The 14082-nt window shown below is 55.1% G+C and overlaps 3 protein-coding genes across 3 annotated transcripts; 2 read left to right on the top strand and 1 right to left on the bottom strand.

The window, feature by feature from the left end:
* Nucleotides 1–497: 497 nt before the first annotated feature.
* On the top strand, nucleotides 498–1188 carry BBK36DRAFT_16858 (hypothetical protein; the record flags this gene model as incomplete). Its single annotated transcript, XM_024897806.1, has 3 exons — nucleotides 498–865; nucleotides 966–1095; nucleotides 1147–1188. 3 exons carry the CDS (start codon nucleotides 498–500, stop codon nucleotides 1186–1188), a joined length of 540 nt encoding a protein of 179 aa, XP_024752781.1.
* A 1187-nt stretch (nucleotides 1189–2375) lies between these two features.
* Nucleotides 2376–3310, bottom strand: BBK36DRAFT_16857 (hypothetical protein; the record flags this gene model as incomplete). The annotated part of the gene is made up of 2 exons (XM_024897804.1): nucleotides 2376–2608; nucleotides 2743–3310. 2 exons carry the CDS (start codon nucleotides 3308–3310, stop codon nucleotides 2376–2378), a joined length of 801 nt encoding a protein of 266 aa, XP_024752780.1.
* Nucleotides 3311–7173: 3863 nt separating this feature from the next.
* BBK36DRAFT_150122 (hypothetical protein) lies at nucleotides 7174–7908 on the top strand (the record flags this gene model as incomplete). The annotated part of the gene is made up of 2 exons (XM_024897574.1): nucleotides 7174–7341; nucleotides 7546–7908. 2 exons carry the CDS (start codon nucleotides 7174–7176, stop codon nucleotides 7906–7908), a joined length of 531 nt encoding a protein of 176 aa, XP_024752779.1.
* Between the last annotated feature and the right edge of the window lie 6174 nt (nucleotides 7909–14082).

Below are 14082 nucleotides of genomic sequence, written 5' to 3'. Positions count from 1 at the left end.
CCAAGGAAGCGTTTGCGTCACTCCAGTGCTGAGTCCCCTACATCTGCCTAACTCGGTTCTTCAGGCGGAGTCGTGCTTTGAATACCTGTATGTCTCGCCAATGCCTCCATCGCTTAGTATATGGCAACGGTTGACAGGACTGCTTTGAGAGCCCAGCATCACACTGCAGCAAGGCTCCTTTCTGCCGCTCGATATGCAGGCAGGGTAGCAATAGTCCACCCCGGCAGGCATGTTGGATGGAGTTTCGCCTCGCAATGTGCGTGTCTTCGTCCACGGCAAGAACAAACGACGAAGAAGACAGAGGAGTCCCCCTCTCCGATGTCCAATATGGGTTGTCGATACCCAGCTGAGGTTGCCCAGCACCGTGGAATCACAGACATCAACTGCCTCAGCATCACGCAAGTGGGCAGTAGCTGCAGAATTAGCTCAGACATGACCCTACAAAGCATTGCGAAGGGGTCGTGAAAAGTGACCAGTCGTTGTTTGTGAACACAACCATGGTGGTGGACACAGGCCCTTCGGCGAAGAAGAGACGGCCCGAGCGAGCGGCAGAAAGACACCGTCGACACCTTTCAGCTGCTTATTCCAATAGAACCGCACTGGAGGCCCGACCCGTTCGCCACTATCGACGCTCAAAGCACATCCGTGGGCGAATGGCGCCAGCTTGGGACACACGCATTCAACCGCATTCGTGGACCGATCTTGTTCAGCCGCCGTATTGCTGCGCCGTGATCATCGTTCGGCACGACTTGCCTTTTGGAAATCAGCAGGTTGCCAATGGCATGCTGCACTGCACTGCACTGCATCAAAGGCGCGTCACGTACAAGTATGAGTGGCCAGTAGAGAGAGATCCATTCTACCCCTTGTACGCTGTATCTCGCTCATCCGCCTGCGTAGACGGCTACGGACGGTGCTTGACTGCGCGAAGTTGGGATGCTCAGTGTGAGTATTGTAAGCCTTTCCAGAGGTAGCTTGTCCGTTGCGATGCCCGTGGTTTTGGAAGCCATTCTGCCTCCATCGAAGCCCTGCCTGCCTGCCTGCCTGCCTGCCGGCAGCCTGAGCCAGCAGTATAGAAGAGGCGCAAGGCTGCAGAACGTACGTTCGCCCAAGTATAAGTATTAATGCCCGGCATGAATATGAATATAGGACTCCGTAATGCTCGAATGCAAACCGAACAAAGGGAAATAGAGTCTTGCTCCTCAGCATAGGGGGGCGAATTGGTCTGATCCAGATCTCGCGTTTGGCGTTTGGTTGGTCGTTGGAAGAAGGAAACGTGACCAAAGTCTTCATCCATAAACAGCATCTGTCGTCACAGATAAATCAGGCAGTTGTCTTCAGTACTTCGTACTTCCAGGTTCGTACACATGATGTACCGCGTGAATAAGGGTACTTCGGGCCGTAACCATTTCTACGGATAAGGTGCCCCGTCAGGCTGGACCAAGTTGCCTGGCGATTGCCGGAGACGAGGGTCCCGTGTTCCCAGCTCACATCGCCAGGGTCAGGGTCTCCCTGCTGGGCGGCAGCTGGGAGCTGAAGGAGAAATGGTGTGCTCCTATCAGCATCCAGGGGTACAAAACAAGGTACCAGGAAGGTATCATGGCCAAGGAACCGGTAGGAGCACTTTGCCAATGCCAAAGCCTGGAATCCTGCAACATCTCAAACATTGCCTTGTCCTCAAAGGCGAGTGGTTTTCGTTATGCGGCTCAGCTGAGCGGTTCGCGGTCGCGGTGCGACCCCCGTGAGACCCGGGTCGCGTGATAAGGCGTTGATGGCGCCATACGGAGTAGATGGCAGCTCGTTATTCCAGATATCAGAGCATCTTGTGTCCCCACCAGCGCTGACTTCACCGGACCAATCCCTCTGCTCTCTCCTCGTCCCGAATAATGTTGTAAGACAGACTCATAGCACTCTGCACCGAGTGCTCCGCCAAAGCTGGGCCAGCCCGGGCCAAGAAGCTCCTATGCATGTAACAGGCCAGCCAGCCACGGAGCGTTCTTGAAGGAGAAAAAGGCGGCCACTTGCAGGTCAGCCTCACTCAAACGCAGTCCACGGCTGGCAAAGAGGGGGGAGGACGCGCCAGTAACATCATGCCCAGCAACACTGCTGCTGCTGCTGCTGCTCCTGTCAAGTGACGGAAACGGCCGTGCGTCCGTACACGCGCGGGCTTATGGGCGTTGGTTGGCCGCTGGCTACTGGCTGACAGCAGTGCTGTTCGTTTTCATTCGACGATGCTGATGCGACGGAGTGAAACCGACGTATAAGGAAAGATGATTTGTGAGATGACGAGGGGGGAAACCCTCCAACTTCCCAGTGTCCTCAAGGTCGTTGGTATGAGTGTGCGGGCTGTCGAGCTGAAGCAGGTTTAGTAGCCGCTCTCAGCCCTGCAACGGCAAAACGCTGCCCGTCACGACGTTGCCATATTCGGCAGCCGGACAAACAGAAGGATGAGAGGCCGCAGACAGACCAAACCCAGAGGTATCTGGTGCGTTCGTCTGCTTACTCTCACTGCATATTATCTGGTCAGAAGATCGAGATGCAGCGGCCCAGAAACGCGGTTGGGGCGCCAGGATCGTGATTGTACCGGTGGCCGGCGGCGACGGTTGACGTTCTCCAAGTCTCGTAGAGGCAGAATATGGCGCCAAAATAGTAGCATCGTCACATCTGCCCCCCTCGGCCTGCCCAAAGGGGGGAAATAGCTCAGTCCACAACGCCTACGCATCCGGTCATACAGATGCCTCATACCTCCAAGTCCATTGTCCGTTGGCCATTGCATATTGCATGTTGCCCACGGACCACTGGCCACTGCCTGCCAGCATCCTTGCCAGACACCCAAGACCACAGTTTGGACGGTAGCGCATCCTCCGAACCGTTCCTCTTTGCTAGTGCTCCTGGGAGTATCAAAAGATGGCAATGCTTGAGGAGATAATACAAGCATGGCGGCTAAGTAGTGTGAGAGACTGGGCACCAGCCAGGGCGCAACTCGGGGTAAGCCCACACGTCCCGAGCCGCCAATTGCGAAAGAGAAAAATTCTAGAAGATTGATCTCCAGCTGGCCGGGACACCCTCCATCACACCCCTTCTTGCCGCTCTGCCCCTTCTTCCCCGCGGCGTTCTCTTGATCGCCAGTAGAGCCGAAGAGGAGAAGGTAAAAGGCACATGTGGTCCGTTGCCTGCCAATGGCTCTCCCCAAACCAAGATGGATGGCCGTGACTGGCTGCCAATGGTGACACGACGCGGCAGTGGCGTGCGGAGACTGCGTGGTGTGCGTGCGAGCCCATGCATGGCTGGGCTGCATGATACTCGTCCTCATGCTGGGTGGTGTGGAGAAGGCGACCAGCAAAGAGGTAGATGCCCTGGAAACCAGACGGCGGAACAATTCAACCTCCAATGCAGGCAGCATAGACTATCTGCACGAGGTACGAGTAGGATTCAGAGGAGTTCACCTTCACCAACCTGCTGAGCCTGACAAGTGCGCGTCGTCCCCCACATTGCTTCATAAAACGCCCCGTACTTCATGGCAAGATGGGGTTCCTGTGGTTGCTGTCGTGGCAGCCGTTCGTGCGTCTCTAGCACCTCTCAAACCCCAGCCAGTTCGTCATTCGGCAGCTCATCTGCTGCATGTCAGTCAGACTGGTCGATGAATCCTTATGTTGCCCGACATCAGAGGCGTCACTATGCCCTCATCATGGCATCCGCCGTCACAATTCATACCACCCCTTTCTGGCAAATCGGCTCGGCTATATTTGCTCGATCTCTCCACCATTCTGGCATCTGCAAACTCACGAGTACATGTCCAACGTATGTCCTGAGCTCCGTACTTGAAGGTTGTTGGAGACGGCAGCGATAGCAGGTACCGCAAGTTTCCATTGCTGCATCCCATCCTCTCCGAGCTGTTCTCGGAATCATTTCTCCCGTACATCTGTCGGGGACAGGGAGTTTATCTGACAGGCCACCCTCTTGGCACAATTGCCAGTTGTACCAACCGCCTGGAAACCCGACCAGACGGAACTTCTGTCACTGGTGATGGGACTGGAAACAAGACGGCCTTTCCAAGAGTCCCGGATGCCTTGTCTGCAGCGCACGCTCTGCACCTAATACAGAACAAAGTCGCATTTAGAGGTTGTATGGCCTTTGATCAGCTCTCTATCCCCGAGACGATCGCGGTCAACCTCGCCTTATCTCTTGAGGTTCTGCACCCAATACTCGCCACTTCCATGGCTTGTTTGTCCAGAGAGAACCCAAAAGAAGCAGGGAGTTGCCATGGGACAACCCTTGCCAGAAACGATAGTCAGCCTGCGAAGATGGGGCGGAAATGGGGATGAAAAGACCGCGGATAAGAGCCCGAGAGCCTGCCCGCTAGTAGTGTCTCCATTCATCCAGATCTGCATACGCAACGAGGGCCGATGATACTCCAAGGCATGTAGTACTCGTATGTATACCTACACGTATTCCAGATATGGCGCCTACTACCCCCTAGTTGGCTTCAGAAGTAGACCTGGTCTCCTATGCGATCTCCTGGCTCCGTCCTTTATACCGGGTATATGCCGCGACGAATGAAATGTTCATCTGGGGCGGCGGCCTGATTGACAGACCGACATGCCTGAGGACGTATCCCTAGCAAGCTTCTTTCCAATAGCGACAAAAGTAGCCGGAGATACCTGGAATGTATCTTTTCCTCCATGAATTTTGCTCGGTTCATCTGCAAGAGTTGCTCGATGGGTGCATATGCTGCAAGGGAAGTACAGCTAGCCCTTGATCTAATGCATTGTTCTCTGCAAAGCCGAAACTCGTGACCTGCTTTCTGCAAGACCTGGCGCAGGCAACATCGCATGTCGAACAGGACGGTAATATGTAGCTTGGTGTAACCAACACGCAAAGGGAAAGATGGCACACCCGTACAAATGCATGTTTGTTGTTCAGGAGACATGAGTTGCGATGAACATTTGTGATGGTCGGAAAGACCCTGTCAATCGGGCGAATACATGAATGCCTGCGCAATGGTACGAACACATCCTGATCGATGCAAGGTGGCCCAAAGTGAGCGGCGCGCGAGTTCTTGAGATCAGCTGGATCCCCTCCTCTCCCCAGCGCGGACGAAGAAGCACCTGCCAGAGGGCATTGTTACCCGTACTTTCTGCCGTGTAACTGTCTCGGCGCGTGCAATTGGGGCCGAGTCGCACCCGAAATCCTCCGTAGCAGATGACAATCAGTGCAGTGAGGCCACCAAGAGTGAGCCACGACAGCATCTCCTGAGAGCATGAGACCGACCCGAACCCACACCCCTTCGTTCCCGCGAGTGCCGCCAGCAACACAGCTCCACGCTCCCAAATCGCGTAATGACCCTTGCAACCCGGCCAGGGTCGTGGCAACACAAACACAAGCTCTTATCGGCAGATAAGGTATGATTGAAGACGATCCGACGCAGGTGATGGGCCTCGGCAAGGTCAGTCTCAAGCCTCCCCCGCATCAATCCCGCCCAAATGGATGAGGCGTCTTCAGGGAGCAAGCGATCCAACCGCCTCGCACAGCCAGCTCACTCAGCAACCACCCAGCCACGCCAGGGACCGCAGGCTGAGGCTTCGCCGCTACTTAGCACAGACTTGTACATAGCAGTGGCCGTAGGCTGATAGACGCCATGCGGTCTTGCAGGCGTACATATATGCCAGTCCAATGTCGACGGAGGCAATTCTGCGCGAAGTAGCCAGTCGCTTGAGCTAGCTATCCATCCTCAAGGGCCTTTGCGCAAACGGCAGTATGTGGTGGACAATGAGTCAACGGCATGGCTGTAAGGTTGCGTACAGTCTCCTCCAGGAGGCCGGAGCGTTTGCAGCGAGGAGCAGCAGGAGAGTATCCAATTTGACCCGTTGTCCATACAAGAAGTCGACTGGTCAGTATCCCGTATATGCACCAGTGGGACTTGAAATGCGTGCGAAGTGATAAACCCTCTGGCGGAGTTTCGGGTATGGAGACGCATAATTGAACATCATTTCTGAAGCCACGGTGGTCGCAAGTATGCGTGTACTTGTGCATTTTGAAGGCGGGTGGGATCCAGTAATGAATGCGGGAGGTGTGTTGCAACGGCGCGGATGCTCTGCATCGGACGTGGCAGGGGATAGGATTACGCCGCTAGCTTTCATGTATGTTTGCCAACGTGAGGCTGAATCCATGGTCCTTTTGTCTCAGCTGTTGGCAAGCCAAGCTTGTGGGAAATTCGTGTGGCTCGTACCTCGTAGCCGTAGAAGCGAGATTCGGGCTTATTCACTAATAAGTTGGGGGACTCTGCGGCGGCGGATGGCATCCATTGCATCTGCAATGTCGACCGGGTCGGCCATTTGCGTCACACTCTGGTGGCAGGAGTTGAGTGGTATCCTCGCAGAGGCGTCACTCTCTGTGCTTCTTGTTGCCTCTTTTTTGCCTGTTCCTTCTCTCATGTGTGTATGTATAGGCGTGTCTGGACACGTATTCATTGTAATGGAACGAATAACGCATTCGCATCATGGCCTTCGGGCGCTTCAGCCCTGACATGGAATGAACGATATCTGCTGACTGAATTTCTGTGTTGAGGTGACAGGCGCCGCTGAGAAGGACTCAGCGAAATCAGATGAGCTTCTCAAGGTGTCCAAGTAATGAGGAGGTAAATCTCCCTTGCTTCTCTTGTTGCCTGGCTATGTCGACCTAGACTGAATTGAGATATATCCGACGCAGCCGGGCCAAGACAGAGCGGAGAGCACATGTTGATTTGCTGTCGTTTCAGTTGTAACCTCTTGGCAGCATGTTTTGATCATAAATCGCTAGGCACTCTGTGCCAATACGATCAGCTCAAGAGCCAAGACGGCAAAAGGAAGCGACCGAAAGGGAATAAGAGGGGTCTGTTGGAAATGGCAGACCCTTGTATTTTGTAAGTCGGGTAGAGTACTTCGTAGTATTATGGACCAGAAAACTGTGAAGGAGTGCGAGATGATGAGGTTCTTCTCGCACAAACAGGTGAAGGCGTGCGTCTTTGCCTTTATTTTCCCCCTCGTGGCTGCATAGGTACTGGGTAGTTTTGCCATTGAAAAAGAAAGCAAGGCGGGCAAGCAAAAGGCATGAACAGGGTTGGAGGTTCAAATGAATGGACTCTGAGTAGGTAATAAACCGTCTGGGATTCCCACCTTTGTCGTTACTTTGCCCACCATGACTGTGTATGGTCTTCTCCTGTCTGCTTCGGGGCATACCGAAGTACTTTGGCCGCCGTCGTTGTGTTTCTTCCAGTCAGGCGTGACTGACAACAGAGAATTCAGTTCTTCAGCATTCAAAGGACGCAAGAACAAGAGACAAAGTGGCTTGATCATGACCACCCAGGTGAGGTTCAGAAACGGTACTGATGGGATACTGACAGTCCGTTGTTAAGCAGGGTTAAGATGAGCCAGCGCTTTGTGTCGTACAAATAAGTACAGTAAGTGCGGTGCGGTCAGTAGTGTGGTGCGTGGGTGAACCTCGAGCTCCGGACCCGGAGATGATGGCTCTGGTCGCTTTACGTCACAAGTAAGGTCTGAGAACCAATAGCATCGCCAAAGCTGCTTGGCAGTTCGGGTAATATCTCCTCTGGGGTCGAGCCTGGCCTTTGTCGAGGGCAGCGGTACCCGATGGGCTGCCTCAAATGACGAGAACAGCAATAGCGGCGCAGCAGCCCAGGTACCAGGGGAAGACCATCCCCTGATACAGATCCCCGGCTGGCGAGGCATGATTCAAGAAGAGAGTCTGAAGCATAGCTCCGTAGACTTCAGATCTGCTTGGGCGCGACAAGTCGTCTTCAAGCCGTGGCTTCTGAAGCAGATCCCCAGTTGGGCTAGTAAGGCTGCGCATTGGCACAAGGAAAAGGCGGCAGCCGATTGGGCGGCTTCAGGGTTAAGGACGTCATGGTACTAGATTGGCGGCATGAAACGGCAACCCTACGGCGGCAGCCCGTGGCCCAGCCCGTCGGTTTGAGGCAACCTCCGCCTGTGTCTTGTGGCCCGTCTCCCATGTCGATTTGTGCATGACAGCACTCGTACGGTAGGGGCCCTATCGCTTGAGCTGGCGATATCGATGGTTGGCTCGACGTCCCGACTCCGGTGAGCAAAGGCAGACAGACTGAAGCACCTGAGGGAAAACGTGCGCTCGCCATACTCCATACACCGCATCCGATAGGCGCTGTCTCGAAAGGTGAATTGCGCGACTCTCTCGGAGCCTTGCGTCTCGTCCGACCGGGTACTCTGGCCTGTCGTGCCGCCAAGTCTGGTGCGGAAGCTGGACCTCGATCTTCGGTGGCCTCATGACGCGATGTGCCGGTCTTTAAAAGTCGGTGAAATTCGAGGCGTCTGTCTTGCCATCGATGACTCTTATGAGGATAGACGGAAGACCCCGCAGTTGGGCGTGCATGGGTGTCTGAGGCCTTCGTCCGCCCGAAGCGCTGCACTAAATCCCACGATGCTCGCTGAGCCGGAGTGAGAGAGGCAGGTCACGGTCAGAGCATTGTTTGCTGGCGAGACATCAGGCCCGGTTGGGAGGCATTGGGCTTGTCCATTGCTTCCGTTGTACGGGCCTGAGGCATTGAACATGCAATAGGATGCACCCACTAGAGACCTCCAGATTGTCTGTAGGCATACAATGATCCCTCGTAGTCGCCGTGGGCTTGCAGGGGAAGGGATCCAATGGGGAAGAAGAGGGAAGAGGGAAACCGAGAGGATCCCGTCGTTTGATGCTCCTGCCAACGAGAATCAGCATGCGCGATGCTACTGCACGGCTTCCGCAAGTAGAACCGTATCCCGCGCCCCATTGGGAACCAACCTCATTCTCGGTGACTCTGCAATAAAGTGAACTAGCCGTTGCTGATTCCGGCAGGCTTGGTGGTCACTCAATGGTCGACGGCGTAATATCTGGACGGCTCAGGTGACGCTCTTGACCGCTCTGCGGCATGGATTGCGGCTCGCTAATGCATCTTCGTACAGGGCCGATGGGTGATGGATTGACTGGATGAGCAGCATGCGCTTCACAAGGCTGCAGAGGCCAGACCAGGCTAGGCCGGCAGGTGCAGGCATGTGTCGCGCTCGATTAGTATTCTGCGTTGCTTCGTCGTTCGTGGTCGTGGGAAGCCAGGATGTAGTGTGAACAAGCAGTGGTGGTGCTTTCTGCCGGCCAGAGATTGAATACGAGCAGCGCCTTAGCGCCCTTGCTCTTGGCACCCGGCACATTCCTCCAGGCCCTGTTCCTGACCTCAATCTGACCTCTCCAGGGCTTCTCCCGCCCGCCATCAGGGCAGCAACTCTTTCCAGCGGGGACGAGACAGCCCAGGTGCCTGTTTGGCTCAACCACCAGTGACGCCATTCTGCCTTTGGCTTGACGGATGAAAAGTGAGGTGCGCGATACGAGTACGTACATACGTACTTGTCCATATCACTGGCCTCGCACCGCATGCGTCAAACGATACGCGCGTGGTCGTACAAGTAATCAGATGCAGCAAGCGTCCAATAAAAGGCGAGATACGGATCAGAGGTCGCAGCGGCTCTTGTGCCCTTGCTTGATATGACAGCTTCTGGATGGACTGTTAGATACACCCCCAGACGAGACCAGGCCAGGCCAGGCCAGGCCAGACCAGACCGCCGGAGACTCGACGGAAGGGCTGTGTGTGGTGCTGGCTCCGTCAGGTCCAAGGGCCATTCCGTCTGGGCTCCTCTTTGCAATTTTTTCTTCTTCTTTCCTTTCAAAACCCTTGTTCTGTGGGCTGGAATTGGAGGGGACAAGAGAAGAGAAGGACAACCAAAATAAAGGGAAAAAATAAGCAAGCGATGATCTCATCGTTCCCGCAGGTTGACGCCTTAACTGCGGAAGCCCTATCAGTTGCGCTGCTGCTTTAATTAGTAGCAAGACATTCCGAAGCCGCCATTTGTGGCAGCTTGTCTGAGCATCACGGAGACCACGTACAGGTAGCCAAGCTGCACATATGATGCCACTTAGATCAATGACACTGGACGCGATGCATCTCAGCCACCCAAGCATACCAACCGAGTTCCCTCTGCCTGTGTCAGAGCTTTTCCAAATACTGGAACGAAGCACAGCTTCCATGTTAAGCATGCCGATACCTGTGTAACTACCCTTACATTAGCACCAAATGCCAATGCAGGTCGTACGTACGGGTGCTTGCGCCTCGTGCCGTCGTCCCAGAGGTCCCGTCGCCAATAAACCATCAACTGCGTACAAACCTCGAAGCATCTCTGTCTGCTGCACTTGCACCAATACGATGCCTTGGATGCTACTTTGGGAGCCCCCCGAATCACGTCTCGGCTGCATGCATCTCCGGAAGAGTGCCCCGTGGCAACTGGTCCCGGTGCCATGTCCCCCCAAAAGCCTCATCCCCTTTCAGGTACGCCGTACAGACACATTCGTAGAAAACTTCAGCTTGACGTGCCTGTCCCGCACTATTCATGTATCGAACGCATACGGCGAGGAGCGATTGGGTCGAGGGGGTGTGTCCTGTGGGATTCTCTTGCGCCAAACCGCGGGATGCCAGAGTCAGCAGCTGGGTTGCCCAGTCAAAAAAGGGCCGCTTCATGCATCCTACATGGACGTCCTCGTAGACCGCAGAGCTAATATCGTAGAGGTCAGAGCCAGACTGCAGAGCGTGCTCACCGGCGCACACAAGGGCCTTGGGTGTCTTGCTAGCCGGGCCGCATGCTGGCTTCGAATGGCGTCGACGGCGCGCGGGGGCATCTCATCTGCAGCGCGGCCTTGTGGTGTAACGGCATGTTAGTGTGTACAGGAGTCATGGAAGGACAAGGTAAGAAGGTAGTATGTAGGTGGTATTGGGTAGCCAACAGAGGTGAGACAGAAGTTATCGCATCAGCCCAGAAGGTACAGACAGTCGTCATCCACCCTCGACCTCGACCTCGACCTCGTCCTCGTCGTACCGTAATATCTCCTGCAAGGTCTGTACAGTAGGTATGTAGGGCCAGGTCAGGCAAAATCAGGTCAGTCAATGGATTTGTGCTAGTAATCCTCGATGCGCGGCGCTACGTGCCAGGCCGCACCGGTCTCTCACTGCCTGGAGCACGACGTCGAGGCAAACGCATCACGCACATGGAATTTCGTACTTGTGGAGGAGCGTATCCCACGACTGGCCTCTCCGACTGGCCCAAATGCTCGCCGCTGCTGATGAGGCATCCATTCGGGGGCTAGGGCTTGGATGGCGGGGAAGCCCAGGCGGCCATTCGGCTCATAGGCAGTCTTGGCAGTGAAGCCTGGCCAGCATCACTTGATCAAGCACGAATGGAGTCGTCTCTGCCATCTCCCCAGAAGCAGCAGCAGCAGCAGATAGGATAGCTCCCATGCCCTTCCCGCGTCCTGTTGGCTCTGCCCGCTGGGTTCCGGCGCCTAGCCAGACCAGACCTTCGTATCCGCAGCCTCAGATTAGCACTACTCGTGCACCAAGGCCGGAACGGTCGTAGTAGCTGTCAGCTGTAGCATCACAACCAGTTCGTGCCCCTCTTCTCGCACTTGAAAGGTTTTCTTCCTTTCCATTTTTTCCAGAAGTGGTCTTCGCGGGCCTCACTTCATCATGCACCGCAGAGGGTTCCCGCAGGCAGACCAGCACCAAGGAGCGCCAAGGGCCAAGGGCCGAACTTGCTCATCGCGCCGATCTCTGCAGTCTCGTTGTCTGTCGTTTCATCTTCATGGGGGTGCACAGCGGCGCTTACGGGCAGAGAGGGAGAAACGGTCTGTCCCACCGCTGTCATTCGCTCTGACATGCACAACGTGATCACTGGGCAATGAGAGGGATCAGCACCTTAAAACCACAGGCGTTTGTCTTCCATGCGGGACGAGTCCAAGCTTCGTACAAAGTACCCGTACGAACGACTCGAGACGACAGAGCAAGTGCCCTCTCCGGAAATGTCCGAGGCCTGAAACTGTGTCTTGCTTGTTCGCGAGTGACGAATAGTGGCATGTATGGCGGTGATGCATGGTGAGAGCGAGGCTCCCATGGCCCGAGTCCGTGATCCGGTGTGCATCTTGACCTGTCCGGGGGGTTAGAGGGGGGGGAAGCTTAAACCCCAACGCTTCGACTTGCCGCCATCGCTGGGTGTTGTCCTGACGTGGCAGCATAAACAGTGATCAGCTGCGCCAACAAAGAGCGGCACGGAGCCAATGAAGCATCATCTCGTTGAAGCTGTTACTGAAGCACAGCCGAGGATCATCATCATGAGGAGCGGGATTGGGGCCCGAGCAGCCGTGAAAGTGACGAGTAGGAGGCGAAAGGGTTGACAGGTTGCACGGACATGGTTTAAAAGGAAACCAAAGCTACTATCAGAGTAGTAGACACACGGCCAAGGCAGGTGGCACCTCACCTTTGATAGAGCTTCGAGGTGCAACTTCGCTGCCCGCTAGAAGCATAGGTAGGAGACAGAAGGAACTGCAGATGCATTCTCGCTTGATCCCAGATGGCGCACGCAATGAAGCGTGTAACTGTCAGCTACTACAGGTAACCAGCAGCAGACGATAAAGAACCGCTTGGCCGAGGGCATCTGACGTCTTTGGTGGACTCATTCCTCGACTGCTGGAACAACGCAAGGTAGTGCGTGATTCGTTGCAAATATTTCTCAACCAAAGCACGCACAAAGCACCAGCATGATGCCCGCATACCTGACTTGACGTGAAGCTAACGGCCGGCGATCGTCATTGAAACGAATGCCACCGAACGGGGACGTTTCGACGTTGGGACGGTGATCAGGAGAAGACGCCAATGTTCTAATTCCCATGTACGACCGTGGTTGAGTCCGGCTTATTCCAGATAGATTGGGTGTGTGCCAACACAGCGGCCGCCCATCACCACCAGGACCCCGGCAGATTGGCACAAGGAGCAGCGGTGCTTCCACAGAATGGGGACTCTGGTACTGCCGCAATGTTTCTTTTCTTCTTTCCGAACGTGCTGAGACTTCCATTGCCCGAGCGCCTCTTGTCACTTGCCTCTCCTCTTTTCAATAACGTCGGAACGGTGGGGAGTTGATAAGGTACATAGATTATCTTGGAAGCAGCAGGAAGAGAGTGAAAGCCGCGTGCCTACCTTGATACCTTGATAGTGCCTGCTACAGTAAGGTATGTCAGTTCGGAAGGAAGGCACCATGGCAGCTTAGTCGTGAATAGCCCCCCATGCTGGCTGGAAAGCGCGGGGGATAAGAAAAGTTAGCAGCATCCAGTTCCCGCATTGGAGAATCGCAGAGGAGGGCTGGACACATGGCGAGGTACCAGGAAACGGCCGGTACCTCAGGTACTTGCGCCGCCCAAGGTACCGGCTGCTCGTATGGGGCGGGTCTCTGCACGCACCCCCTCCCGGCCCATCCGCGTCATAACTGGCCGTCCCTGGAAATGCTCATGCCTGTCGTTGCTGGCCTAATCTCTTGGCGGGCTTGGAGCTTCTGGCTCTTTGCCTCCCTCTTGCGGTGCTGGTTCGTGCAGCTCCGCTAACGGCACGCCCTGCTCGGCGACTGCCCTTGAGCTAGGCATGAAATATGGGCTGGTCTTATTTTATCTTTTCTGATCTGATTTTCTCAGATTCTGCCGTCTTCCTTCCTCCGCCCTAGTCCGCGATGCTAACTCGTTCGTTGGAGCGAACACACAGAAAGCCTCGCTCCAGTTTCGCTTCAGACATTGTTGCTGTAACCTTAGCCTTCGGGCTTGTGCAAGCTTTCGTATTAGCGGAGCGTAGATCCCCCAGTGAGTTTGTCAACGAGCGCCGAGTTGTGGCGCTCTGTGGTTGCAAAGTGTGTTATGAAGACTTACCTTTTTCTTTGAGAGTGACTGAAGGCAGTTGAGCAGTTGAGCTTTGAAGTGTTTGCTTTGACAGGCAGGGAGGCACATGTACGATGACTTCGTTGTCACAGTCAATGGCCCCGGGACGACTTCTCACTGGCCTCTTGGACCCGGACGCTCTGGCTCGCTGGAAATTGCAGTGCATGGATGGCAGCCGCCTCATCGTGGCCCTCTGACGTCTTGGCTTGACGTGATGGACGGACTCTGGCATCGGATTGACTGCAGTCACTCGAACCCTTGTCTCCCCTGTCTTGGACGTCC

Source organism: Trichoderma citrinoviride (assembly GCF_003025115.1).
Source record: "Trichoderma citrinoviride strain TUCIM 6016 unplaced genomic scaffold BBK36scaffold_2, whole genome shotgun sequence".
Classification (NCBI taxonomy): Eukaryota; Fungi; Ascomycota; class Sordariomycetes; order Hypocreales; family Hypocreaceae; genus Trichoderma; species Trichoderma citrinoviride.
Note: the sequence above shows the minus strand (reverse complement) of the source record. Positions and strands in the feature narration are given on the sequence as shown.